This window comes from Leucopleurus acutus, assembly GCF_964270905.1.
Source record: "Leucopleurus acutus genome assembly, chromosome: 11".
In the NCBI taxonomy this organism is placed as follows: Eukaryota; Metazoa; Chordata; class Mammalia; order Artiodactyla; family Delphinidae; genus Leucopleurus; species Leucopleurus acutus.
The window spans coordinates 23,188,911-23,216,127 of NC_139152.1; the positions used below are offsets into that span (position 1 = coordinate 23,188,911).

A 27,217-nucleotide genomic window follows, 5' to 3' on the forward strand; every position below is an offset into this window, starting at 1 on the left:
GAAACTGATGTTAGATGATGTGTACCATTAGCATCTAAGAGAGAGAGGAGTGGCAGAGGCCATCTGGGCCCAGGACTGCAGGGACTCCTCCAAGCCTCTTTACTGTGCTTGGGCATCTATTAACTTCCTCTTGAGCAGCTGGAGAAGGGCATCTCTTTTCTTTAGTGGGACTTCATTTTAGATTACACGGTAAATTCCCATCATGTCCAAATTGCAATACAAGGAAGTGTCAAAAAGAATTAAAAGGAACCAAAACTATGTCCCAAGATTATTCCCCTCTGAACTGAACTTGAGACAACATAAAGTAAGGCATTTAGGAACCTTGCCTGCCTTTTTGAGAGGAGAGAGGGAAGGCTGTGTATCTTTGGAAAGTTAATGAACATTTCTCATCATGCATTGAGCCCTCAACCTTCTAGAAAGCAAAATAGGTTAATTCTGTTTTGGGAAAAGTGTATGAATTTATCCAAAAAATTGTTTTCATAAATTGAGGAGGTTTGTCCTAGACATCACATGGACTGTAGTTTTTCATAATGTAGGTTATACCCGCTAGAAAATAACTTGAATGAAATGTGGGGTTTTAAAGAATTATATTTGGAAGTATATATGCCTGTAACATCTGACAACACTCAGTCAAATTTAACCTTTCTTTGTTATAACAAATAATATGGCAAAAGCAAGTTCTGACTAATTCAAAACAGAACAAATTCCAGTTAGTGTAGATTTGGTACATTTTTATCTATTGCTTTATCTGTTTTGTCTATTTTATCTATTATTGTCTGTACAATGAGGGGCTTGAATTAGATTACCTCCAAAGTCTTCTTGGCTCTAGAATACCCTGGCTTTATTTACCTGTAGGTATCACAATCCCCTGTCCATCAGAAAACTCAATTCATCCAACATTGAGGGAAATGGATTTTTCCCCTCTATTTTGGCATGTGTAGAATGTATGTTCTTCAAGGACACTCACAGACAGGTCATGCTTTCAAGATTCTAAGGAAAAAAATGGAATCATAGAGGCTATGTGGGCTAGAGGCTATGTTGGCTATGCTAGAGTAATGCTACCCAAAGTCGGATCTGAGGACTAGCAGTGGTCTGTGAACCACTTGTCAGCAGTACACAGCCAGGCACTAAGAGCAGGTGCTTAGAAACTTCGAGGAATCTGATGTTGCCATAACATCTACCTGCGTGATCAGTGGACTCATCTTGGTGAACAGGAGGAGATGGACCACTTCAGTGTTGCTGAACTTGAGCAGTGAGATGAACATGACATAAGCAATGTCCTAATCACATTCAGGAGGGTCACATATCAGACTGTAATGGAAATGTAAAAAACAACCAATGCAACATTAGCTGGTTTTTCATCACAGTTAGTGTAAGAAGCACTTGTACTCCGAAGGCCCAATTTTAATACAAGAAAATCAAGGTTCAGAAAGGTGAAGTAAGAGAGGTAGTAACTCAGATTTATATCTTCTGATTAACTACATTAGATTCTCTTTCTAACCTCACAGAGGGCATGTTATGTTGTAGTATCAGTCCTAAAGTCATAAAATAATGCTTAATGTTCAGTCTTTATGAGGTTAGAGTCTCTTTATTTTAGGTAAAAGGAGACCAAATAATAGTGCTTTTAAAATATTACTTATTGTTTTAATGTATGCTAACTTCCAATTCAATGGGTTTTCCTGCACAGATGAAAATTTTAAAAAGAAGCTCAAAGACAAAAGTAAGGTTTTTGGTGTATTTCCATCAGCCTTTACATTCACCAAAAGTACTACTTGGACTGTTCTTTGCATGTGTTTTTAAAACATTTCTCTCCCCAAAGATGTAAAATTGCTTCATCAATAAGCTCCCCATTTCTTCAGAGTATACAAAACAGAGGGCAAATAAACAAACAATAAAACAAGGAGTAAAAGGCCGTTTTGCTTATTGCTCCTGGTTCAGCCCTTTTGCTCTGCAGGGAATAGCAGAGCACCCAGAGTGGTGGAGGTGAGGAAGCGTTTTCTCCGTGGCCCAGGAGATACAGGGTCAGAGGAGAAAATAATGTTTATACTCCTATGAAAACCTACTGTTTTTACGGTTTACCACAGTTGAAGATTATTTTGAACTTTGCTTTTGTTTTTCAATGTTTTGTAGCCCACTTTTTCACTGAGATCTATATTAAGGGCTTCTATAAACATATCCTCTTGTGTTACAAAAGAAATTGTACCCAGGCTGACTAACAGAGACTAGAGTTAATGCAGTGTAATCGATAAAGCCTTAGTGGACTTTCCTCCAGACATTAAGTTCTTAAGGGAATTTGCCATTAAAAAAAATAGAAGAAGAAAAGCAGTTCCTAAACAGTATCCTTAATTGAAAGTATTGTATCAGAACTGAATGATGCTCCACTGTGTTAAAATTTACCTTCAGTAGTATTTTTTTGTCCTCAAAAGCAGACAACCTTAGCTGAACATTTTCCTCTGTTTCAATTTTTTTAATTTGTGATTTCAGTTTGGGTTGACTTTCCATATTTAAAATGTTTGGTTTTTTATTACTAAAGTAACATGCTTTTGTATCTGAATGTCACATTTTAAGGAGAATCACTTACTTTGGCCTTTTAAAATAGTATTGTTTAAAAACGTTTTAAAATAGTACTGGAAATGAAGTTTATAGATGAAGCAAAGTACTTGTTATCCTTCTGTATGGAACCTACAGCCAGCTGCTTAGCATGATACTCATGTAAATATCACGTTCCTTCAGGCTCTTACCATTTGTGTCTCCATCTTGGTTATAACCGAACATCATTTTCTCTGCTCTTGTCATATATACACCATTCATTGCTTTCACCTGCTTTATAAGTTTCTTCTTTGAAAGCTCTGTATTTTTATTGTTATAGCACTGAAATTTCATCTTCAGTGTTCTTATGAGGATTTTGTTCTTCCTTTGAGAGAGGGTAGTTGTTTTCTTTCTGGAATGATGACTATTAAGGTGAGTTAGAAAGTGTTCATTTTTCAGGTTTTCCCTAAAAGAGAATATGAATGGTAAATGTGCCTTTAAAAAAAAAAAAAGAAAGTGGAACAAATTATTAACATCTTTACCTTGCAACATTTCGATCTGAAGAGTCAGTAGCTTCTTGTTATTGTCACACAAGTTAACTAAACAGACTTCTGATTTGCTGTTGTGATATTTCAGATATTGAAGTACAAAAAATGAAAAAGGCTGTGGAGTCTTTGATGGCAGCAAATGAAGAAAAGGTAACTAGATGAAATTTAAGTGTTTATTTGGACGTGTAATAACATCATTTTGATCATTCCATGCATTCTCATCAGATATCCCAGTTTGAAAGAACATCGCCTAAACACAGCTGACATTAAGAGGCAAGCATTCTCCCTTCCTGCCCAAGTGGGCCTGCTCTCGGGGGGCGGGTCACAGACGTACTTGTGCTGCACAGACAGGAATGGAGACCAGCCGCACTGGCTCCACCGAGAATCTACCCCTCCCACCCACCGCCCTGAATTTAGAAAATGTTCAGGTTATCAGATCAGCTCTTTATATTCAGGTGACAAATGAGACAAAGGATACAGGCCATAGTACATCCTTTCTGTGGTCCCTGGAAATTCTGGACTGCCCTATGAACTCTGAAGGAGGTAGCCATGGCAACTTTAGCTTCATGATCCTGTTGATTTTCTTCTCTAGGAACATGTTATTTCCTTCACACTCCTGGCCTCTTTCACATCTGGGATTATCTCTGCTCTCCTGATGGTGAGATACCAGGAAACAAGCACAGGCACCATGTAATCAAGGATGGCACTCGGCTTTGCTTTAGCTATGCTCACCTAATGCCAAGGTCTCCAAGAGGGCCTTTCCTCCAGCTGTTGCTTCTCCTTACTTCATCCTGCTAAGAGCAGGGATGCAGGGACCCTACTAAGGAAACACGCTTCTTCTTGGCTTCCCTGACCAGCCATATACCCAGCAGGCAGGTTCAGCTCCTGTCATCAGAACTGCTCTCCCCTCGTGTCCTTTAATGAATAGAACAAGGAGACATTTTCCCATGAAAAGAGTAATTTCAAGGAAATAAAAACCAAGCAAATGCCAAAGAACTTTATCTTGATCTTTTTCTCTCATCATAAACTTCTTTCTCTAATTCTTTCTTGCCTACTCTGTTTGTATATTTATTTATTGCCTTTCATTCTTTTTGTTCTTTGTTCAATGCAAATAAACTCTTTCTCCTACCCACCTGCCCATATATAGGTTTCTTTTTGCTAGTCTTCCCCACATCAAATAAAAAGAAAAGTCATTAGCAAGCTGCCCCACATAGATTTAATTTGAAAAAAAATCACTAAAATTCATTTGGTTTTAATTTCTCTCCCTCAAAAAGCAACAATAACAAATGAAACTCCCAATGTTGAATGAGGGCTTACTAGATGCTCAAACTTCTCTAGGAGCAGCGAGAGTGACAAAACTTCTTGGTGGTTCCAAGAAGTCTTCAAAGAGGACATATTTGGGCAAATTCTGAGGGAGAGCAAAGAGTCATTCATCAGGAAAATGAAGGATTCTGGGCAAAGGATCCATGAGTGAAAACATGTCTCAAAACCAAGGCTTGAAACAACAGCCAGTGCGTGCTGGGAAAGTTCTGGAGCAGGAGATACAGGTGGAGGAGTTGGGTATATGAGAGAGTGCTGTGGCGAGGCTAATGATGTAATGATTTGGGTTCTCAGCTTTAGACCTTGGACAGTGAGATAATTAAATTGCCATGTTAGAAGGCTAACTCCAGTGGCAGAATGGAAGCAAGCATAAGGGAGGGAGAATGAAGACAAAAGAATTAAGAGGCTGTTAGAATAGCTGAGAAATGAAGACGGGCTGAAATGAGGCAATGGCAGTGAGGTGGTAAGGAAGGAAGGGATTTTAGAGAAATTCACAGGTCGACAAGATTTTTAAATCTTTGGATTTGGGAGTAAGTTTCTGGTTTGAGCAGTGGGGTGAATGATGGTGCCCATAAAAGAGTTAAGGGAATCCAAGCAGAGACCGAGATACTGGAGGCAAATAATGAGCTTCATTTTAGATGTACTCAATTTGATGTGTTCATGGGACATTACAAGGACATATCTCATAGGAAATTGGAAAATCAACCTAAATTTTAGGATTAATGTAGGATTATAGATTGGTGGGGAGTGAACCCCATCAATTTTAGGAGAAATGTAGAGTTGAAATATATAGATTGGTGGGGACAAAACTATAGTTCATGTGTCAGTTTGCTTTTGCTCCATGATAAATCACGTTTATTATTTCTCATACTATTGTAGGTGGGCTAGATTGCTCTTCTAGTCTGGGCTGGCTTTGCTGATCTCTACCATTAGCTGGTGGCTAGAATGGGGATGGATGGTTTAAGATGGTGTAACTCACATGTCTGGTGATTGACTGGTCTAGGTTGACCCCAGCTGGGTTGTCTCTTCTCCAAATGGTCTCTCATCCTCCAGTAGACTAGCCTATGCTTCTTCATGTAGTGGCCTCAGGGTTCCCTAGGGCAGCAAGAGAGGGCAAGCCCCAATGTGCAAATACTTTTCAAGCCTTTGCTCTGAACCACATTTGTTATATATCACTGACCAAAGCAAGTCACATGGCCATGCCCCAAATCCATGTCGGGGAAGCTAGGGAGCCCATTTTTATAATTTACCACACTGAGGGCCTGGGAAGAGAGAAGAGGGTAAAGGACAACACGTTGAAGCTCTAACATTTTATATTCTGGGTTGGGAAGATAGTGGGGGTTATGGAAGTAGAATGTTTATCTGGTCAAGGAATTAACAAATCAAAACAGAAGAAAAGAAAGAGTGGAGAGAAAAGTGAAAGAAGGAAAGAGTGGGGGTCAATCAGGTGCCATCTAGAAATCAAATTAGAAAAAGGATGAAAAGTTTTTAGTTTTCCATTGTTCCAAAAGTTAGTTTTTTCCATTGTTTTTAGTAAAGAGAACGTCACTGATCAGTAATTGAAGCAGCTTTGGTGGAGTGTTTGGAGAAGGGAAAAGCCAGATGGTGATGAATGGCAGCTGGTAAAGGTAGCAGGTGTAGATCTTTCTTTCAAGCTCTGACTTAGGAGAGTAAAGGAAGTTGATTTTTTTCTTGTTTTTTGTTTTGTTTTGTTTTGTATCTTATTACCTTGTTTTGTTTTTGTTTTTTAAAGATGGCAGCTGAAGGATAGGATCTCTAACTTTAGAGGTACTTTTTCTATGTCTCTGACGTATGTAGGCAAAATATTCTGAACATTACCAGTTTTACTAAAGTTTGGAAGTATTCTTTGAATAATGTAAATAATTCATGTCTACTTATTCTTTGTGTCACAATTACTTTTGTTGTTTTAAAATCATAATATTAAAGATGATAATTTATTTTACTAATAGGATCGGAAAATAGAAGATCTTCGACAGTGCCTGAACAGGTATAAGAAAATGCAAGAGACAGTGGTACTGGCCCAAGGTAAAAAAGGTAGTGTAGCTCTAAAGACTTCTCTGCTTTACTTGATTTTTAAGTGGCTGTGAACTTTTTTACATTTGGCCTCAATTTCTTTCATGAAGTATATCCATTATTTCAAGTTAGGTTGCTCATTTCATTCATTCAGTGATGTTATTAGGCATCTGTTCTCTGCCAGAAAGTGTGTCGGCTGATGAGTACACTGTTGATTGGTTGCCCAGAGAGAGCCTCTCCACGGAGTTGACTAGGTAACATTGCAGAGAGAAAGCAGCACAGTACCTGCAAGAGCCTCGGGGAAAGAAGACCTTGGTGTGTTTATTAAGAAACAAAAGGAGACCAGTGTACCTAGAAGGTAGTGAGCAGGGGGGAGAGTGAGACAAGATGAGATAATAGAGGTGAGCACGGCCGGGTCATGCAAAGTGAGGAGTTCAGCTCTTATTCGAGCCCAGAGGGATCCACTGAATGGTCTGAACAAGTCAACCGCATGATCTTTGTGACAAATGGACCATCGTGGACTATGGACCGCTGGGACTATTCCAGCAGTGTTGGAAGGAAGGGAAGCCAATCAAGAGGCCCTTGCAGTATTGCAGTGGGAAGATCTGATGGTGCTGATTGGAAATGTATTTTGGTGTTAGAATCAGCTCAATAATGTGATGAATTAGATGAGGAGAGTGAAGAAGAAGAAGGCATCAAGAAAGGTCAACATTTCTGACTAAAGCAACTAGCAGATGATGGTTCCATTTACCAAGAGGGGGAAGCCTAGAGAAGGAACATGGAAGTGGTTGAGGAGGATTGTGTTCAGCTTTGAATGTGTTTTTAAAAAATCTGGGGCTTCCCTGGTGGCGCAGTGTTGAGCGTCCACCTGCCGATGCAGGGGACACGGGTTCGTGCCCCGGTCTGGGAAGATCCCACATGCCGCAGAGCGGCTGGGCCCGTGAGCCATGGCCGCTGAGCCTGCGCGTCCAGAGCCTGTGCTCCACAACGGTAGAGGCCGCAACAGTGAGAGGCCCGCGTACTGCAAAAAAAAAAAAAAAAAATGTAAAACATCTAGGTAAAGATAGCTGATGGGCCAGTTGGCCATCCACAAATGTGGCAAAGATTTGGGGGTCATTCAAAACACACAAAAATGTGAAGAACTTTGAAAGTTCTCTTGTTCATTAGCACTGCCTAGTTGGGGTTATTTGCTCTGAAAGTAAGTGCTGGCTACCAAATGTAAAATGGATAGCTAGTGGGAAGCAGCCGCATAGCACAGGGAGATCAGCTCGGTGCTTTGTGACCACCTAGAGGGGTGGGATAGGGAGGGTGGGAGGGAGGGAGGTAAAAAGTCAGTCAAAATTGCACTGGCATGATCATTGCTGGCATTTTCACGTAATTCTTTCTGGCCTTTTTTTCTATGCATATAAGTATATAATTAAAAAAGATAGTTTTTAACCGTGTACAGCAGGATAGATGTTTATAAACCATTGAAAATTATGTCCTGTTCTATTGAAGAGTTATGTAAACAGTGATTTCTCACTAGGATTTATATTTATTTAGACAATCCTCAGGGAATTTTAAGAATACCTAAATTCTAGTAAAATTAGAGTAAAAATCTAATAAAAACCTAAATTAAGAAGCTATGTCTAGTTAGTATCTTTAAACAAGTATATGATTTGCCATTCTATATTATTCAGAGAATAGTTGGAAGGACCATTCTGTTTGTAAAAAAAGAATATCTGTCACTGTTGTTCAGCACTTAATCCTTTTCATTTCTAGAGATGTAAAAAAATTCTCAAAGTTGCTGGTTTGCTGGTTATGTGGTTCCTTCTCTCCATTAGGCCATTCTTTCTACTTTAAAATGAAATGAATGGCAAAAAAGGATCCTCTTAAGAGGAATCAAAGGGTCATCTATTTTCTCTTCTTTTCCTTTTTTCCTTTCTATGTTTTTTCAAGAGCACAGTAGCGATGAAAATGGAGTTGTCTAAATGGTGACTTTGTTGCTGTTCAGAATCAGTTTTGTTGTACCACTGGTATTCCTCAACTGGGTTATTTCTGAACTGAAATTTATAAAGCCCCAAATGTTGACACAGAATTACAGGAAGGTTGTTGGACTAAGTTTACTTTTAACATCAATGCTGTGAGTCTATGATTGTGTCTATTAAACCACTAGTAATTAATACCTCTACTAATACCACTACTGGATACTCATGTGGCCCAAGAGTCCCTGGGCCTTAGGTGCTCACAGCTTAAGATGCCGTTTCCTAGGTCCCACGTTGTTGTTCTTCAAGCGATGCCAGGAGTTGACTCTTTGATTTTTAGGAATCAGAAAAATTTTTATATTCAAGATAATTGGGATTCTTATCTTCCTCCAAAAGTAAAAAATGAAAAGCTGCCGGTGTCCACTTTCCGCTTTGTCGTTGCTTAGGCCAAGATGGTGACTTTGAAGACCTGCTCCCTTCCAGTTCCTTCTCCACTTTGCTGGACGCACAGGGCTTTAGCGATCTGGAGAAAAACCTGTCATCTACGCCAGTAATGGGATCTCCCAGTCATGACCCATTTAACACAAGTGCTCCAGAAGAGGTATTTATAGACTCAATAGCTTCTTCATGTTAAAGAGACTCTGTCATTGAAAGTGCCATTGATAACATCAAAGACATGGTTCTTTTCTCAGGTGGATTACTGACTTGCTTTGTCCCGGCAATTATTGTGACCTCCGGCTCTTTATTTGAAATGTGTGTTTTTTCCCTCTCTTTATTAATAAGTAAACACTTGGGCAATGTCAAAACCACTTATGTAATTCAGGAAAGACATATGAATCCCTTGGAGATGGATGTCATCTTCAGTACTAGGTTATAATCTACTTCCTAAAGAATAAGTAGGGAATAAGTAAAGTGAGGGTAAAGTGAGATTATGTAAATTTATTTTAGTCACTTGTGACGGTAACTGTGAAAGATGATGGACTTCAGTTAACATGCTGGGGATTGTGGAGCCATGTATTGCATGGGGGTACCCAAACCTGAGGTCAGCAGGTGAACTGATCTACAAGCGTAGTTATGGCAAAACAATAAGAAGCAAATTGCCGGGCTTCCCTGGTGGCGCAGTGGTTGAGAGTCCGCCTGCCGATGCAGGGGACACGGGTTCGTGCCCTGGTCCGGGAAAATCCCACATGCGGCGGAGCGGCTGGGCCCGTGAGGCATGGCCGCTGAGCCTGCGCATCTGGAGCCTGTGCTCCACAACGGGAGAGGCCACAACAGTGAGCGGCCCATGTACAGAAAAAAAAAAAAGAAGCAAATTGCCCTGACAGATAACACATTGATTAATTGATTTCTTGGTAAATAAGGCGTCATCTGCATGGAGGATCTGATTTACGGGATCTGTAGTGTTGAAAAATGCTTCAAAGAAGCAAACGCCTTCCTATGGCCCTTCAAATTATCTTCATGAGGTGGAGTCTTCACCCACTTTTTAGAAGGTAGAGATGTTGGCAATAGGGTAGACCAGGTCAACACGTCTATTAGAAGGATGAACTAAGATGTCTACCATGATTATTTTTGTAAGCTGGTCAGTTAATAAAAAGTGACTGCTTTCAGTTTTTTTTTTGAAAAAGATCATGGAAGAAAATTTCGGGTTCGAGCCCTGGTCCGGGAAGATCCCACATGCCGCGGAGCAACTAAGCCCGTGTGCCACAACTACTGAGCCTAATCACTCTATTAGATAAAAGCATATCCGCAAATATCTTCACAAAAAGCCCTTTACTGCCTTAGGTTCCCTGTAAGGCCACTATGAGATATCCCTTTGTTTTTAGAGTTTTTGATCTTTTTGAAAGGTTCAATGAGACAGCACCACCTTGAATTTTCCTGTCTTCACAAAGCTACACCTGTGGCTTCATCTTAAGACTGTTTTCCTGACAGCACCTGTGCTTCATCTTTGCCCTCAAACCATTTCTTAATTTTAATATGTAATGTTCCATCTAGGGAGACTAGGAATGAGAAACAGTTTAATTTTTCAAGGAAATAGTCTTGGCTCCTTTATATTTAACAGTTGCTTCTTTGGTCACCTCTCTTCTAACATTTTATTGTAAGTAGCGAGAAGAAATCAAATGGCATCTTTACTTTTTATATCTGTTGCTCATAACTACGTAATGAGAATATGAAATTTGAATTGAATGAAAGTGATTTCAAGGAGAAAAGAGCATTTCTTTTTTAAATGTAAGAGAGAGCTAAAATATGCCGTTACAAGGAATTGGTGGGAAGGGGAATTGGATGAAGATAGTCAAAAAGTATGAACTTCTGGCTATAACTAAGTACTGAGGATGTAAAGTACAGCATGGTGACTACAGTTAACATTGCTATATTGTATATTTGAAAGCTGCTGCTAAGAGAGTAGATCCTAAAAGTTCTCATCATGAGGAAAAATGTTTTTTTTTCTGATATCTATATGAGGTGATAGATGTTAGTTTAACTAAACTCAACTGTGATAATCATATCACAGTGTAGGTATGTCAAGTCGTTATCCTGTACACCTAAAACTTGTACAGTGGCTATATGTCAATTATATCTCAAAGAAATGGAAAGGAAAAAAACCCAAGGAATCAGTTAAGGAATAAGAGCTATTTTAGAGGGAAAAATCCCCTAATTTTTTTTTTAACATCTTTATTGGAGTATAATTGCTTTACAATGGTGTGTTAGTTTCCGCTGTATAACAAAGTGAATCAGCTATACATATACATACATCCCCATATCTCCTCCCTCTTGCGTCTCCCTCCCACCCTCCCTATCCCACCCCTCTAGGTGGACACAAAGCACCGAGCTGATCTCCCTGTGCTATGCGGCTGCTTCCCACTAGCTATCTGTTTTACATTTGGTAGTGTATATATGTCCATGCCACTCTCTCACTTTGTCCCAGCTTACCCTTTTCACACCCTGTGTCCTCAAGTCCATTCTCTACGTCTGTGTCTTTATTCCTGTCCTGCAGCTAAGTTTTTCAGAAACTTTTTTTTTTAAGGTTCCATATATATGTGTTAGCATACGGTATTTGTTTTTCTCTGACTTACTTCACTCCGTATGACAGACTCTAGGTCCATCCACCTCACTACAAATAACTCAATTTCATTTCTTTTTATGGCTGAGTAATATTCCACTGCATATATGTGACACATGTTCTTTATCCATTCATCCTATGATGGACACTTAGGTTGCTTCCATGTGCTGGCTCTTGTAAATAGGGCTAGTGAACATTGTGGTACATGACTCTTTTTGAATTGTGATTTTCTCAGGGTACATGCCCAGTAGTGGGATTGCTGGGTCATATGGTAGTTCTATTTTTAGTTCTTTTGAGGAACCTCTGTACTGCTCTTCATAGTGGCTGTATCAATTTGCATTCCCACCAACAGTGCAAGAGGGTTCCCTTTTCTCCACACCCTCTCCAGCATTTATTGTTTGTAGATTTTTTGATGATAGCCATTCTGACCGGTGTGAGGTGATACCTCATTGTAGTTTTGATTTGCATTTCTCTAATGATTAGTGATGTTGAGCATCCTTTCATGTGTTTGTTGGCAATCTGTATATCTTCTTTGGAGAAATGTCTATTTAGGTCTTCTGGCCATTTTTGGATTGGGTTGTTTGTTTGTTGATATTGAGCTGCATGAGCTGCTTATATATTTTGGAGATTAATCCTTTGTCAGTTGCTTCATTTGCAACTATTTTCTCCCATTCTGAGAGTTGCCTTTTTGTCTTGTTTATGGTTTCTTTTGCGGTGCAAAAGATTTTAAGCTTCATTAGGTCCCATTTGTTTATTTTTGTTTTTATTTCCATTTTTCTAGGAGGTGGGTCAGAAAGGATCTTGCTGTGATTTATGTCATAGAGTGTTCTGCCTATGTTTTCCTTTAAGAGTTCTATAGTGTCTGGCCTTACATTTAGGTCTTTAATCCATTTTGAGTTAATTTTTGTGTATGGTGTTAGGGAGTGTTCTAATTTCATTCTTTTACATATAGCTGCCCAGTTTTCCCAGCACCACTTATTGAAGAGGCTGTCTTTTCTCCATTGTATATTCTTGCCCCCTTTATCAAAAATAAGATGACCATATGTGCATGGGTTTATCTCTGGGCTTTCTATCCTGTTCCATTGATCTATATTTCTGTTTTTGTGCCAGTACCATACTGTCTTGATTACTGTGGCTTTGTAGTATAGTCTGAAGTCATGGAGCCTGATTCCTCCAGCTCTGTTTTTTTTCCCTCAACTGCTTTGGCTATTCAGGGTCTTTTCTGTCTCCATACCAATTATAAGATGATTTGTTCTAGTTCCGTAAAAAATGCCGTTGGTAATTTGATAGGGAATGCATTGAATCTGTAGATTGCTTTGGGTAGTGTAGTCATTTTCACAGCATTGATTCTTCCAATCCAAGAACATGGTATATCTCTCCATCTGTTTGTATCATCTTTAATTTCTTTCATCAGTGTCTTATAGTTTTCTGCATACAGGTCTTTTGTCTCCTTTGGTAGGTTTATTCCTAGGTATTTTATTCTTTTTGTTGCAATGGTAAATGAGAGTGTTTCCTTAACTTTTGTTTCAGATTTTGCATCATTAGTGTATAGGAATGCAAGAGATTTCTGTGCATTAATTTTGTATCCTGCTACTTTACCAAATTCATTGATTAGCTCTAGTAGTTTTCTGGCGGTATCTTTAGGATTCTCTATGTATAGTATCGTGTCATTTGCAAACAGTGACAGTTTTACTTCTTCTTTTCCAGTTTGGATTCCTTTTGTTTCTTTTTCTTCCCTGATTGCTGTGACTAAAACTTCCAAAGCTCTGTTGAATAATATTGGTGAGAGTGGACAACCTTGTCTTGTTCCTGATCTTAATAGAAATGGTTTCAGTTTTTCACCATTGAGTATGATGTTAGCTGTGGTTTGTCATATATGGCCTTTATTATGTTGAGGTAAGTTCCCTCTATGCCTGCTTTCTGGAGGGTTTTTATCAAGAGTATGTGTTGAATTTTGTCGAACGCTTTTTCTGCATCTATTGAGATGATCATATGTTTTTTTCCTTCAGTGTGTTAATATGGTTTATCATATTGATTGATTTGCATATATTGAAGAATCCTTGCATTCTGGGATAAACCCCACTTGATCATGGTATATGATCCTTTTAATGTGCTGTTGGATTCTGTTTGCTAGTATTTTGTTGAGGATTTTGGCATCTATGTTCATCAGTGATATTGGCCTGGAGTTTTCTTTTTTTGTGGCATCTTTGTCTGGTTTTGGTATCAGGGTGATGGTGGCCTCATGGAATGAGTTTGGGAGTGTTCCTCCCTCTGCTATATTTTGGAAGAGTTTGAGAAAGATAGGTGTTAGCTCTTCTCTAAATGTTTGATAGAATTTGCTGGGGTTTTGTTTGTTGGAAGATTTTTAATCACAGTTTCAATTTCAGTGCTTGTGATTGGTCTGTTTAAATTTTCTATTTCTTCCTGGTTCAGTCTCGGAAAGTTGTGCTTTTCTAAGAATTTGTCCATTTCTTCCAGGCTGTCCATTTTATTGGCATATAGTTGCTTGTAGTAATCTCTCATGATCCTTTGTATTTCTGCAGTGTCAGTTGTTACTTCTCCTTTTTCATTTCTAATTCTATTGATTTGAGTCTTCTCCCTTTTTTTCTTGATGAGTCTGGCTAATGGTTTATCAATTTTGTTTATCTTCTCAAAGAACCAGCTTTTAGTTTTATTGATCTTTGCTGTCATTTCCTTCGTTTCTTTTCATTTATTTCTGATCTGATCTGTATGATTTCTTTCCTTCTGCTAACTTTGGGATTTTTTTGGTTCTTCTTTCTCTAATTGCTTTAGGTGTAAGGTTAGGTTTTTTATTTGAGTTGTTTCTTGTTTCTTGAGGTAGGATTGTTTTGCTATAAAGTTCCCTCTTAGAACTGCTTTTGCTGCATCCCACAGGTTTTGGGTTGTCATGTTTTTATTGTCATTTGTTTCTAGATATTTTTTGATTTCCTCTTTGATTTCTTTAGTGATTATTTAGTAGTGTATTGTTTAGCCTCCATGTATTTGTATTTTTTTACAGATTTTTTCCTGTAACTGATATCTAGTCTCATAGCATTGTGGTCGGAAAAGATACTTGATATGATTTCAATTTTCTTAAATTTACCAAGCCTTGATTTGTGATCCAAGATATGATCTAGCCTTGAGAATGTTCCATGAGCACTTGAGAAGAAAGTGTAATCTGCTGGTTTTGGATGGATTATCGTATAAATATCAATTAAATCCATCTTGTTTAATGTATCATTTAAAGCTTGTATTTCCTTATTTATTTTCTGTCTGGATGATCTGTCCATTGGTGAAAGTGGGGTGTTAAAGTCCCCTACTATGAATGTGTTACTGTCGATTTCCCCTTTTATGGCTGTTAGCATTTGCCTTATGTATTGAGGTGCTTCCTATGTTGGGTGCATAAATATTTACAATTGTTATATCTTCTTCTTGGATTGATCCCTTGATCATTATGTAGTGTCCTTCTTTGTCTCTTGTAATAGTCTTTATTTTAATGTCTATTTTGTCTGATATGAGAATTGGTACTCCAGCTTTCTTTTGATTTCCATTTGCATGGAATATCTGTTTTCCATCCCCTCACTTTCAGTCTGTATATGTCCCTAGGTCTGAAGTGGGTCTCTTGTAGATAGCATATGTACGGGTCTTGTTTTTGTATCCATTCAGCCAGTCTATGTCTTTTGGTTGGAGCATTTAATCCATTTACATTTAAGGTAGTTACCGATATGTATGTTCCTATTAGCATTTTCTTAATTGTTTTGGGTTTGTTATTGTAAGGCTTTTCCTTCTCTTGTGTTTCCTGCCTAGAGAAGTTCCTTTAGCATTTGTTGTAGAGCTGGTTTGGTGGTGCTGAATCATGTTAGCTTTTGCTTATCTGTAAAGGTTTTGATTTCTCCATCGAATCTGAATGAGGTCCTTGCTGGGTACAGTAATCTTAGTTGTAGGTTTTTCCCTTTCATCACTTTAAATATGTCCTGCCAGTCCCTTCTGGCTTGCAGAGTTTCTGCTGAAAGGTCAGCTGTTAACCTTATGGGGATTCCCTTGTGTGTTAATTGTTGCTTTTCCCTTGCTGCTTTTAGTATTTTTTCGTTATATTTAATTTTTGATAGTTTGATCAATATGTGTCTTGGCGTTTTTCTCCTTGGATTTATCCTGTATGGTACTCTGCGCTTCCTGGACTTGATTGACTATTTCTTTACCCATATTAGGGACATTTTCAACTATAATCTCTTCAGATATTTTCTCAGTCCCTTTTTTTTTCTCTTCTTCTTCTGGGACCCCTATATTTCAAATGTTGGTGCATTTAATGTTATCCCAGAGGTCTCTGAGATTGTCCTCAATTCTTTTCTTTCTTTTTTCTTTATTCTGCTCTGTGGTAGTTATTTCCACTATTTTATCTTCCAGGTCACTTATCCATTCTTCTGCCTCAGTTATTCTGCTATTGATTCCTTTTAAAGAATTTTTAATTTCATTTATTGTGTTGTTCATCATTGTTTCTTTGCTCTTTAGTTCTTCTAGGTCCTTGTTAAATGTTTCTTGTATTTTCTCCATTCTATTTCCAAGATTTTGGATCATCTTTACTATCATTATTCTGAATTCTTTTTCAGGTAGACTGCCTATTTCCTCTTCATTTGTTTGGTCTGGTGAGTTTTTACCTTGCTCCTTCATCTGCTGTGTATTTCTCTGTCTTCTCATTTTGCTTAACTTACTGTGTTTGGGGTCTCCGTTTCACAGGCTGCATATGTTCGTAGTTCCCATTGTTTTTGATGTCTGCTCCCAGTGGGTAAGGTTGGTTCAGTGGGTTGTGTACGCTTCCTGGTGGAGGGGACTGGTGCCTGTGTTCTGGTGGATGAGGCTGGATCTTTTCTTTCTGGTGGGCAGGCCCACGTCTGATGGTGTGTTTTGGGGTGTCTGTGAACTTATTATGATTTTAGGCAGCCTCTCTGCTAATGGGTGGGGTTGTGTTCCTGTCTTGGTAGTTGTTTGGCATGGGGTGTCCAGCACTGTTGCTTGCTGGCTGTTGAGTGGAGCTGGGTCTTCGTGTTGAGATGGAGCTCTCTGGGAGAGCTTTTGCTGCTTGGTATTACATGGGGCCTGGAGGTCTCTGGTGGACCAGTGTCCTGAACTTGGCTCTCCCACCTCAGAGGCTCAGGCCTGACACCCGGCCAGAGCACCAAGACTCTGTCAGCCACACGGTCTCTCTTCAGAAGACAGGGCTGGGCCTTGAGAGAGACAGAAGACTTGGAAGTGTGTGGGTGGTACCTGCAGTCAAAAGTCCTCAGTTTCAGTGCTGACTTTCCTGCTAACCAGGTCTTTGGCTTCTGTTTCTTTATCTGCTAGCGTTGGAGGGTCTCCTGCAGAGGCAGGGGGTGGCTGTGGCTCACCATCAAAAATCCCCTAATTGGTAAATATTTATGCTGAAAGAAAAAGATAATGTATGGTAGCCAAGGCATGTGCTGCATTTATAGAGAGAGGCTGCTTTTGCATAGGATACACCTAGATAATCTCATATCCTTACCAAAAGAAGTCTTTGCTATGTGAATTGTAGTTTAATCACAGATTTTTAGTTTGGAATAAGAATGATTTGAGGAGGGCTGAGGGTGTTCAGCCACATTTTAAAAGAAAAGCCAGGAGGGTGATTTGAGCATGGAGTGAAAGCCCTAAAGTTTGAAAGGAAATGAAGAGAATGGGTCAGTCTGCTAGTGTAGCTATTTTTCCCTGTGATTAGGAACCCAAGGAAGTACATGCACTTCAGGAAACGGGGATGGTGCCTAAATAAATTGCCCAGGATGAATCGTAAAGATTCAAACTGAAAAAATTGATAGTGAAGTAATCTATTTTATAATAATACAACTTGTTAAGGAACCAAATTCAACTGAGTAAATTTTAAAGATCTTGTTGGCTTTATTCAGCGATTCATGAATCCAGCAGCATCCCCTTGACTTTTGTAGGTGGAAGGGAGCAGGAACAGCGAAGTCTTACTTGGCATTTGCTGATTAGTTAAAGCAGGGTTATTTCCTTACATGGAGCAAAGGGGCCCAGCCAGGTAACTTGTGCTGAGCAGGAAGTGCTGACTAGTTGACCTAGGCCTTCCTTTTCTGGGAGAGCCAAGCAGAGAAAATTTAGTTATTTTCAGGCTTGCTAACATGGGGCTTAGCATGAGTGACTCCATCTTGTGCCCAGTCTGGTTACTTTAACAGACTGCACATTTTATAACCTTTTATAGTATCACAGGGTGAGAATACCACTCAGTAACTGAAACAAAAATCACAAAGCTGAATTTGTTGCTTATTTAAGTAAGTGAGCTTTGCTGGTCAAGGACATTCTCTTTGAGTGGATCATATGGAGGGTTTTTAGGATGCTAGGAGCTCAGGGGTTGGGCTTTCAGAGGCAGGAGTGAGTTGACGGCAGCTGTGTGTGGTTGTGAAGGCGAGACTGTTGTTGACTGGTTGGCCCTCAGAAGTGTGTTCCTGGTGTGAGTCCCTGCCTGACCAGCTGACTCGCAGAAGCCAAGAGCTATCACAGATTGGTTGACTTGCGGAAGTGAGTTCACTCATTTCTTTACTGGAATATTTTTTGAAGTGTTTCATTTATTGCTTCGTGGAGTGGTTGTCAGAAATTACTGAAAACCAGTGTTTAGAAATCCTTTGACCAAATCCATCCTTAGGATATACAAAGCATTTCTGGGGGGAAATGGATTATGTTTTTTTGTTGTTTTTGCTATAATATTGTTACTATTAATCAACGTGGTTTAAGTAGTGTAGCCACAAAGTCTACTATAATTTGTTTTAATTACACCTTTTGTCAATTCTGTTCATCAAAGTTAGCTTGTTCACATATAGAATAATAATTAACTGGCTTGACCAATGTTCTATATTAGACTAATAGTAGAAATTAAAATGGAAATAGTGCTTTGTTTACGAAGCTCTTTAACCAAATCTCATCTAAAATCATTGCAACCCTGTAAGGTAGGCATTGTCATTGTCATTTTACAGAGGAGAAAACTGACTTGCCTAAGTTTAAGGCAGTTAAGTGATTGCCTAAGGTCAAGGTCACTTAGGCAAGTGTGTCAAGGCCAAGATTTCAACTGGGGCTTAAAGTTGTTAGATTTTACTATTAACTTACTTAATGGTATTTATTATGTCTTATTCTCAATATTCGGTGTCTTCTTCAGAAGCAAGTTCAAAAATTACTTTCTTCCAGAATGTTTTCTCTGATTAACATTTACAGATGTTTATATCCTGAAACCATTTTATAAATATAAGAATAGAGTTCTAAACACAGGTGTATGAAATTTTAGCCACAAATAGACCACTTAATTGTCTTATTTATTTTTTGTTACTCTGTGGCTTGTGTTTTGTTTGTTTGTTGGATTGATTTTTGGCCTTTTATTATTATATTACAGTTCCACACCAGCATCTTGCAAGTTTCAATCCCTTCATTATTGCCAGCATCTAAAGGCTTGGAAACTTCTGAAAAAGCGAAATTACCTCCTAAGCCAGAGACTTCATTTGAGGAGAAGTATATGTCATTTATGATCTAACACTACGATATAAATACCCAGAAAAGTAGATCCACCGAAAGCAGGGCTGCACTGCATTTATTTTCAGACATAATCTTTTACCCAGAGAAGCAAGAAACAGCAAGACTTGTACCAGGGAACCCCATGCAGTTCTGTATTATTAAAATAGAAGGTGTGAAGTAGGAAGTAACTGGAGATGAGGCTGGGGAGGTGTGCTGATTAGGTTAGAGAGGGATTTTAGGGAACTTGGATTTTATATCCTAGGTCATAGGTGGCCATCAAAGGATTGCAGGCAGAATAGAGGCAGTCATGTATGTGCCTGAGGCTGTTTGGAAGACGCTGTGTAGGAGACAGGAGAGGGATACAGTAGTTCCTCTGTAGGCAAATAGAATTTGGGGGGACCATCTTCCCAAATTAATTGCCTAATCTTACAATTAGATCAAGTAAAATTAAATAGAATATCAAAAAATAGAGAAATAACTGTCCTTGCATAGTTTTTTGTTTTTGACAGTTCTGTTCAGTTGGAATATGTATGGTCTTTTTTTTTTCATGAAGCTCATAAATACCTTTTTTCTTTAATATTTTAGTGATGGAAAACTAATCCTTGGTTCTCCTGTTGAAACTCAACTATGTGATAGTCTTTCGTAAGTTCTGTTTTTTCAAATGTAAAAAAATATGATTGATGCTTGGGAAAGAGGAAGCTTCTGTTACACTAACAATGACTAGTATTAAAAGCAAATGACTCTGAGGCATGAATGAACTAATGCAGCCGTAATGATCGGGTCGGGGGGCGTGGAGTGGGGTTTGGAAAGTAACACATCAACACTGGCTCTTTTACCATTATCTCGTGCCAGGTTTCTGCCATCGTAGCCTTTCTTCATCAGTTTTCATGTGAAGTTCAGTGCTTTTAATTTCATTTTTGTACTGACTTATATTCTGGATATAAGTGTATCAGAAAAGCATCACAGAGAATGATGCGATGGCTGGCAAGGCTGCCATGGTTTTTTGCACTTTCAACTTAATAAGCTGACCTAATAGCTAAGTTTATCCAAGTTAATGTCTGTATTACATTAGGAAAATCTATCTTCAGAGCAGTACTCCAAGATGAGATCTTTTCTTTGCTCTCCATTATCTTTTACTGTATTTGGTAGTCGACATTTCTAGCAACTTATTTACACATAAATACATGAGAAATGCCTTGTAAAGGTTTTGTTGGTGTAGTATATTATTCTGTGTCTTAGAGCAAAGATGTTACTTTTTTCCCTCTGTTTTTAAACTGGTCACATACTCCTGCCTTCAGTTTTTGAGTAACACCAGCTCCGTATAATTGAATCCTACTTATGTGAAAGAGAAAGGCTGTCCAGATGTTCACACTGTCACTTGGCCTTTACTAGGATTGTAAGTGAGTTATTATAGGCAACAATAGGGCTTCCTCTATGATGCTTGATTAGAACTGTAAAATGAAGTGCCTTGCCGGACTCAGAAAATTGATTCCTTTGTAAATTGGAAAGTAAAACGTCTGTCCTGTATTTTCATTAGGAGGATTATATATAAAAAGTACACGAGTATTTTAAAAGTCCTTGGTGTGAATGTGTATTTGCAACGGATACGCCACTAGTCCATGGAAAACACTGGTTTATTTTCAAATATTTACATCACAGGATAGTCCTAAGTGTTTTTCCAGCTATTCTGACATGTGCGGAACATTTAGAGTTATTGGCAGGGCCGTTAACCACCCCTGCTTTTAAAAGAACTGAACATTACAATTTAGTTAAGCACATAAGTGACTGCCTAAATCCAGATTTTCTTTTGTTTCCAGGTTTCCACTCACATACAATCTTAGTTTCTTTCCCAGGCATTCTACTTAGAAATAGGGACACCAGAGCCACTTATTATTAATGATAATTGTTATTATTGTTATTTTTAGAACTTCAAGTCTGCAAAAGTCTAGCAGCCTGGGCAATCTGAAGAAAGAGTCATCAGACGGGGTTGGTCCTGTGTTTTTTTCTGTCTGTTACCCTGAGAAGAAAACATTTAGGAATCTTCATCTTTTCCTGTTTGTGGTTTCAATAATGGAAAATTATTAGATACCATAGTTAATGATAAATATTAAGAAATATGAATATAAAAGATTGAAAGTAAAGCCCAAGTGGAGACTTTAATAAAACATTGTAGGAAATAAATGAAGGTGAGATTTTGTACCTTAGGAATAGATGTAAATTGATTTTAATTTGTTGAATTATATATATGTGAGAAATTCTGACTAGATAAAGGATTCCTATAACAATCTTAAATACTGTTGTTGTTTTGAACAGGAAAAGGAGTCTATTCTGAAGCCTTCAGAGGTAATTTTTATGTCCAGATTACAATGTAAAAATGTTTGGGAGTTCTAATATACATAGTAGACTTCTTAATACATAATACATAAGACTGCTTAATACGTGATACGTAAGACTGCTTAAATGTCTCCAATAAACCAGAACTCTCAGAATCTGCAAAACATGCCAAATGAATGAAGCCCAACACAAAAGATCACATATGACATGAATCCATCTATGTGAAATACTAGAATAAGTAAATCCACAGAGATAGAACACAGACTGATGGTTGCCAGAGGTTGGCAAGAGAGGAGTGGGGAGAAGCTGCTTAGTGAGTAAGTTTTACTTTAGAAGGATGGAAATGTTTTGGAACTAGATAGAGGTGTTGGTTACACAACACTGTGAATGTGATAAATGCCACAGAATTACTCACTTTAAAATAGTTACTTTTGGGGCTTCCCTGGTGGCGCAGTGGTTGAGAATCTGCCTGCTAATGCGGGGGACGCTGGTTCGAGCCTTGGTCTGGGAAGATCCCACATGCCGCGGAGCAACTAGGCCTGTGAGCCACAACTACTGAGCCTGCACGTCTGGAGCCTGTGCTCCGCAATAAGAGAGGCCGCGATAGTGAGAGGCCCGCGCACTGCGATGAAGAGTGGCCCCCGCTTGCCACAACTAGAGAAAGCCCTCGCACAGAAACGAAGACCCAACACAGCCAAAAATAAATAAATAAACAAATGTGGGGTTTAAAAAAAAAAAGGGAAAAAGAATATTAAAATAGTTACTTTTATGTTATATGACTTTCACCTCAGTAAGTTATTGAAAAAAACAAAGCCCCAAACTCTCATTCACGCTATTGGATGATCATAATGACCACACCCGGCCTTCCTTAGACTTCACAGAAAGCCCTTCTTAGAAAGATCACCAGCCGTTTATTTTATATAGCCACTGTCCATCTACAGCTAACATTCTGGTATTTTTAAACGCATCATCGGCATGGGCTCTGGTTCTTCTTTCGTCTGATTTTCGGTCATTAACCTTGCACAGGTCACAGTCCGGTAGACATACTATCCCCAGATGCAGTCCCTTGACTGTTGGCTCTTAGTGCCTTGAGTCGCGATATAGATATAACTGACAAAACACAGACAGTGGGCACAGCTGTAATTCAAGCCGTTGTTCTTTTTGTCTTGCTGATTCAATAAGTGGTGTGAAATGATTTTGGCATCAGCATTAAGACATAGATAACAGTATCACTACATTGTGGCATTTGTACATTGTTAGTTACTATGAATGGTAGATCTATAGAGGAAAATAACCACCTTAAAAGCCCGTATCCCCTCACCCTTCTCTCCACTTCTGCAAAAAAGAAAGAGAGGACAAGAGATGTTCAAGAAATGGGAACATGCAAACAAAAGAATCCTTGGATAGTACTAAAACAATATAAGAGACCATGTTACTATAACTGCCAATTCAAATAACCAAAAAGCTCAAAAATAAGCTACAGGCATACCTCGGAGATATTGCAGGTGCAGGTCCAGGCCACCATCATAATGCAAATATTGCAATAAAATAAATGTTGCAATAAAGTGAGTCACACAAAGTTTTTGGTTTCCCAGTGCATATAAAATTTATGTTTACAATATACTGTAGTCTGTGACATCTGCGGTAGCAGTATGTGTAAAAAAAGGCAATGTACATACCTTCATTAAAAAGTGCTTTATTGCTGAAAAATGCTAACTCTCATCTGAGCCTTAAGCGAGTTGTAATCTTTTTGCAATAGTAACATCAAAAGTCATGTCACAGATCTCCATATAATAATAATGAAAAAGTTTGAAATATTGTGAGAATTACCAAAATGTGACATAGGGACACAAAATGAGCAAAAGCTCTTGGAAAAATGGCACCAGTGCAGGGTTGCCACAGACTTTCAGTTTGTAAAAACACAATATCTACGAGGCACAATAAAGCGAGGTGCAATAAAATGAGGTATGCCTGTATTTAAAAATCACAATTGAAGTTCTTGAAAACGATCCTGAGATATTGTAAAGATCTGAAGTGGCTTCTGAATCCATCAAGAAAAATTTAATTTTAGTGGGTTTAGTTAAGCGTATCTGAACGTATCACAGTCTTTGAAACTGGTGATCCATGTTTGGTAACTCACAGGCAAGATGTGAATAGAACCCAGAATCCTGTTTCAAAAAATACATATTTTAAACAGTTGCTGATTTTGCTTTCATTTTATTATTAATTCTTTGAGAGGAATATTTAAAATAACTGGAGTAGAAACTCTTTATACTGCTTGTATAGAAGCTTGGGACTAATGCCTACTTTACAGAATAATTACATTATATTGGGCTTCTACCGATGTAGTTATAAAGACTGAGAACTATATCATAGCCAAATCTTTGTCATAAATGATAGAAAAGTAGGAAATCTACTGCTAGTTACATAATATTTTATCTCCGTGTCTATGAGGCAAATAAAATTAAAATAAAATTTGAGAATGTCTAAATCTGTCCTAAATATTTAAAGCCCTAAATACATAGATTAAGATCAGTGATGAACATGTCTTTGTTGTTGTTCCTTAAGTAGCTTTCAGAACTGACCTTTTTTAACTTCTAACAAGGCATGTGACATTCGTAATCAATTTGTTAGTTCAGTTATTCTTTTAAATAAGATCACGTGTGTAACATATTTAGTACTGTGCCGGGCATGTCCTAATAATGATGCACATTCGTGCTGTGTCACATTTATTATCACTTTTCTTTCAGGCTAAAGCTCTGGTAGAAAGTAGCCCATTTGGGAGCCTCCCTCACAAAGCTCCGGGACATGATGCCTCTGTGGATGACAATCCCTTTGGCACTCGAAAAACCAGATCTTCCTTTGGTCGTGGCTTTTTTAAAATCAAAAGTAACAAGAGGACAGCAAGTGCGCCAAACTTGGGTATGTGTGGCCAAAATGCCTTTGCCTTAATTCTTCCAGAATGAGGAAAAGATCTATCTTTTCCCTTATTCATCTATTTGTACATTTCTCTTTCTCAGAAATGACGGTGAATGACTTGGGGGAAAAGTTAGCAAAAAATGCTTCCATGGGCTTAATTCAGAGGTAAAGATAGTGTGGACTTTCTCACCCTGCTCTCTGTTCTGGGTGTAAACTTAGAGGAAGGACCAAAAACCGTGATTCTCTCTGATGTCATTACAAGCAGTTTCCCATCTGTTCCGAAAGAGGATAAAATTAACCCCATATTGACACTGCTAATGGAGTCTGTGTGTAGCGTCGGAAGCACAGTGCGGTGCCCGCCCTCCCTCCCACTGTGTGTATTTTATGAGTAGGAGTTTGATCTGTGTCTCATTTTGTCACTCCCCTGTGTTCTCTCCATTGGGCTGCGTGTGATTGTGTGCGTTGTTGGGATTTCTGAAGACCGTAAGCAAAGCGCCAGTGCGCCCACCTTAGGTACCGTACACCCCGCATGCCTCCTTCGCCGGCGCCTCGCTCCCCACCGCGCTAACCCCTGCTCTTGGGCGTCTGTCATCTCTAGAACGTGAGCTGGCAGCATCAGAAAACGGAGTCCTCTACTCCAGAGTGTTCCTTCCACCTTCCGCTCAAAAGGACTCTCTATAGAGCCTTTGCTTCCAAGCCTAAACGCTGCTGTAACCCATGCTAATGGCACCTTGCGAGCAGCTCTGCGAGGACCTAGATGTGCCCAGCGGCCATCCGAGTGCAGGGCAGGAGTGCCCTGGTGTCATAAATCCAGCTCCTTCACCCCGAAGCACATATCACATCACACTAACCCGCAGGGCCTTGCGACTCCTTCTCCATGGTAACGTTTCCCCAGCCTCCAGAAAGAAATGTTTTTAGCCAAACAGGTCTGTGGAAGACATTGAAGACGTTCATTTTAGACTGACTTCTCTTAGGGGAACATTCTTCTGACGCATTATTGCTTTGAAGATGCGGGTGACGTTTAGTGACAGCAGAGGTAACTTGATGCGATATCTGAGGAGTCACCCCCAAAGCGATTTTAGGAGAGGGGAAGCTCAGTTTTCCTCTTTAAAGGGCAGAATACAGTAGGGGAAAAATCCTCAAAATAAAAATAAAAACAGGATGCTTTTAAAATAAAGCTGGGCTGGGCAGCATTTTCAGGGACACCTGTAACCGTCATGGCTGTAGGGTTTGAATGGAAATGTTCTTTTGGGTTTTCCCAATAGGTCCTATTACCTTGTATAGATATCCACAGAGGTATTCATGTAGATCAGCAAAGGTGACTTCTCTCTCTCTCTGTACCCTTAAATGTCCAGAATGAACACAGGGTGAGCAAAAATGATCTCTTCAGACAACTATTTTCAAATGTTTTTGCATCTTTCTTAGAAGAAACACATTGTCAACGCTAAGAGGCAAATGCTGCTTACCATAACCTGTAATCACAGCTCTGCTTCATAGAAAAGTCAGCCTCTGCAACTTTTAGATCTTGCTGAAACACTGTCCCTGTGGTTTTTGTACAACTTTTACTTTGCTGTATAAAAGTGCACATTCTCCCATTGAGGAAACAGCATTCCTTGTGTTTGCTAGTGTGGGATCGTCTGTTAAAAGACAGCTAAAAGAACTAGGATAGTTGATGCTAGGAGGTCTGAGAGTAGCAGACTTGGATGTTATTGTTTTATGGCAGAATCAACTGGCATTGATTTATATCAAATGAAAAATTTATGAAGACCCAGTTCATTCTTCTCTCAGTGTCTGAAACATTACATTATAAATAGGAATACATTTCTTATATAAAGAATTGCCAGGACTTGGTAAACAATTCGATGTAAATGCCAAAGGAAAGGAGGGAATGAAAAGAAAATGACAAAGAGTTTGGACTGGAATAACAGGGAGAAAATGAACTAGTATTAATGCAATATGAAATACAAAAATGTAAGAGAAGACTGTCAGGAAAATTGGATGGATTTGTTGAGTCCAAGATATCCCTGGCACATCAAATTGGGAATATCCACAGACATTCAGATACTGAAGCTGGGGAGAGAGATTATTAGGCTCAGAGATTCTGATACCAGCTGCTTATAAATGAGCAAAGCCATCATTTCGTGCTGAGCATAGAGTGCGTGAGCTTGTCAAAAGATCCTGCAGAGGGAGCCCAGGACAGAATCTTGGAGTGGAAGAAGAGAAAACAGTGGTACAGCAAAGAAACTTTCAGATGACAGATCTAGAAGCATGTCATGTCAGGAAGCTAAAGGAGATGACAGTTTTGGAGGAGGTAGTCAACAGTACCAAGTGCTGTAGCAAGATTGAGTATAATCTCATTACGAATTCAGATCAGTCAAGGAAAGAATATGGTAATCCTATCCCACCTTTGAATCTCGAAGAAGTTGTAATTTGTAAGTTAATGAACTTGGTACACAATAGAGTGGGCTGTAGAGCAGAACATAGATTTGTGTTCCATTTTTAATATTTGCAGGGTGTTCTTTGTAAGTCACTGGTTTATAGACCAACAGAAGAAGAATTCTTAACAGTTGCTTAAACCAAGGAGGTTAACATCTAGTCATGTTCATTCCATATTTTAAAATTCACCAAGTTTGTATCCTGTTCTTGGAATAGCTGAAACAGAGAAGGAGACACCTGAGCACTTAGATCTGGCTGGTGTGTCGTCTCAGCCAAAAGATCCACAGGGGAGCAGTCCCTTCCAGATATCGCCACCATCGCCGGATTCCAAAAAGAAATCTAGGGGTATCATGAGACTCTTTGGAAAGTAAGTAACAGAGCTTTGTCTTATATGTGGCTCAAATGTAGGAGTAAATGGAAAATCGGCTGAAAATAGTTACGAAATTGTAAGGCTTTTGTGATCCTTTTATGGATGGAGATTGGGATACATTAACTCATTGAATCTCAGTTAAAGTTTAAATCCAAATGTCTATTCTAACCATATGTAAGCG

General features: G+C 38.9%; 1 protein-coding gene across 8 annotated transcripts in view; it reads left to right on the forward strand.

Annotated features, from left to right (window-relative positions):
- PPFIBP1 (PPFIA binding protein 1) overlaps positions 1 to 27,217 on the forward strand; it is a 174,327-nt gene that overhangs the window by 132,992 nt on the left and 14,118 nt on the right. For 2 of the 8 annotated variants that reach the window (XM_082851077.1, XM_082851072.1), the window contains 11 exons: positions 1,688 to 1,720; positions 3,166 to 3,227; positions 6,368 to 6,443; positions 8,842 to 8,996; positions 18,859 to 18,974; positions 19,563 to 19,619; positions 20,903 to 20,963; positions 21,291 to 21,320; positions 24,062 to 24,233; positions 24,711 to 24,743; positions 26,883 to 27,033. In XM_082851077.1, the coding sequence (XP_082707203.1) occupies positions 1,688 to 1,720; positions 3,166 to 3,227; positions 6,368 to 6,443; positions 8,842 to 8,996; positions 18,859 to 18,974; positions 19,563 to 19,619; positions 20,903 to 20,963; positions 21,291 to 21,320; positions 24,062 to 24,233; positions 24,711 to 24,743; positions 26,883 to 27,033 (946 nt within the window). Of the gene's footprint in view, positions 1 to 1,687; positions 1,721 to 3,165; positions 3,228 to 6,367; positions 6,453 to 8,841; positions 8,997 to 18,858; positions 18,975 to 19,562; positions 19,620 to 20,902; positions 20,964 to 21,290; positions 21,321 to 24,061; positions 24,234 to 24,710; positions 24,744 to 26,882; positions 27,034 to 27,217 lie in introns of all 8 variants that reach the window. The other 6 variants (XM_082851071.1, XM_082851078.1, XM_082851075.1 and 3 more) reach the window with 6 other exon arrangements.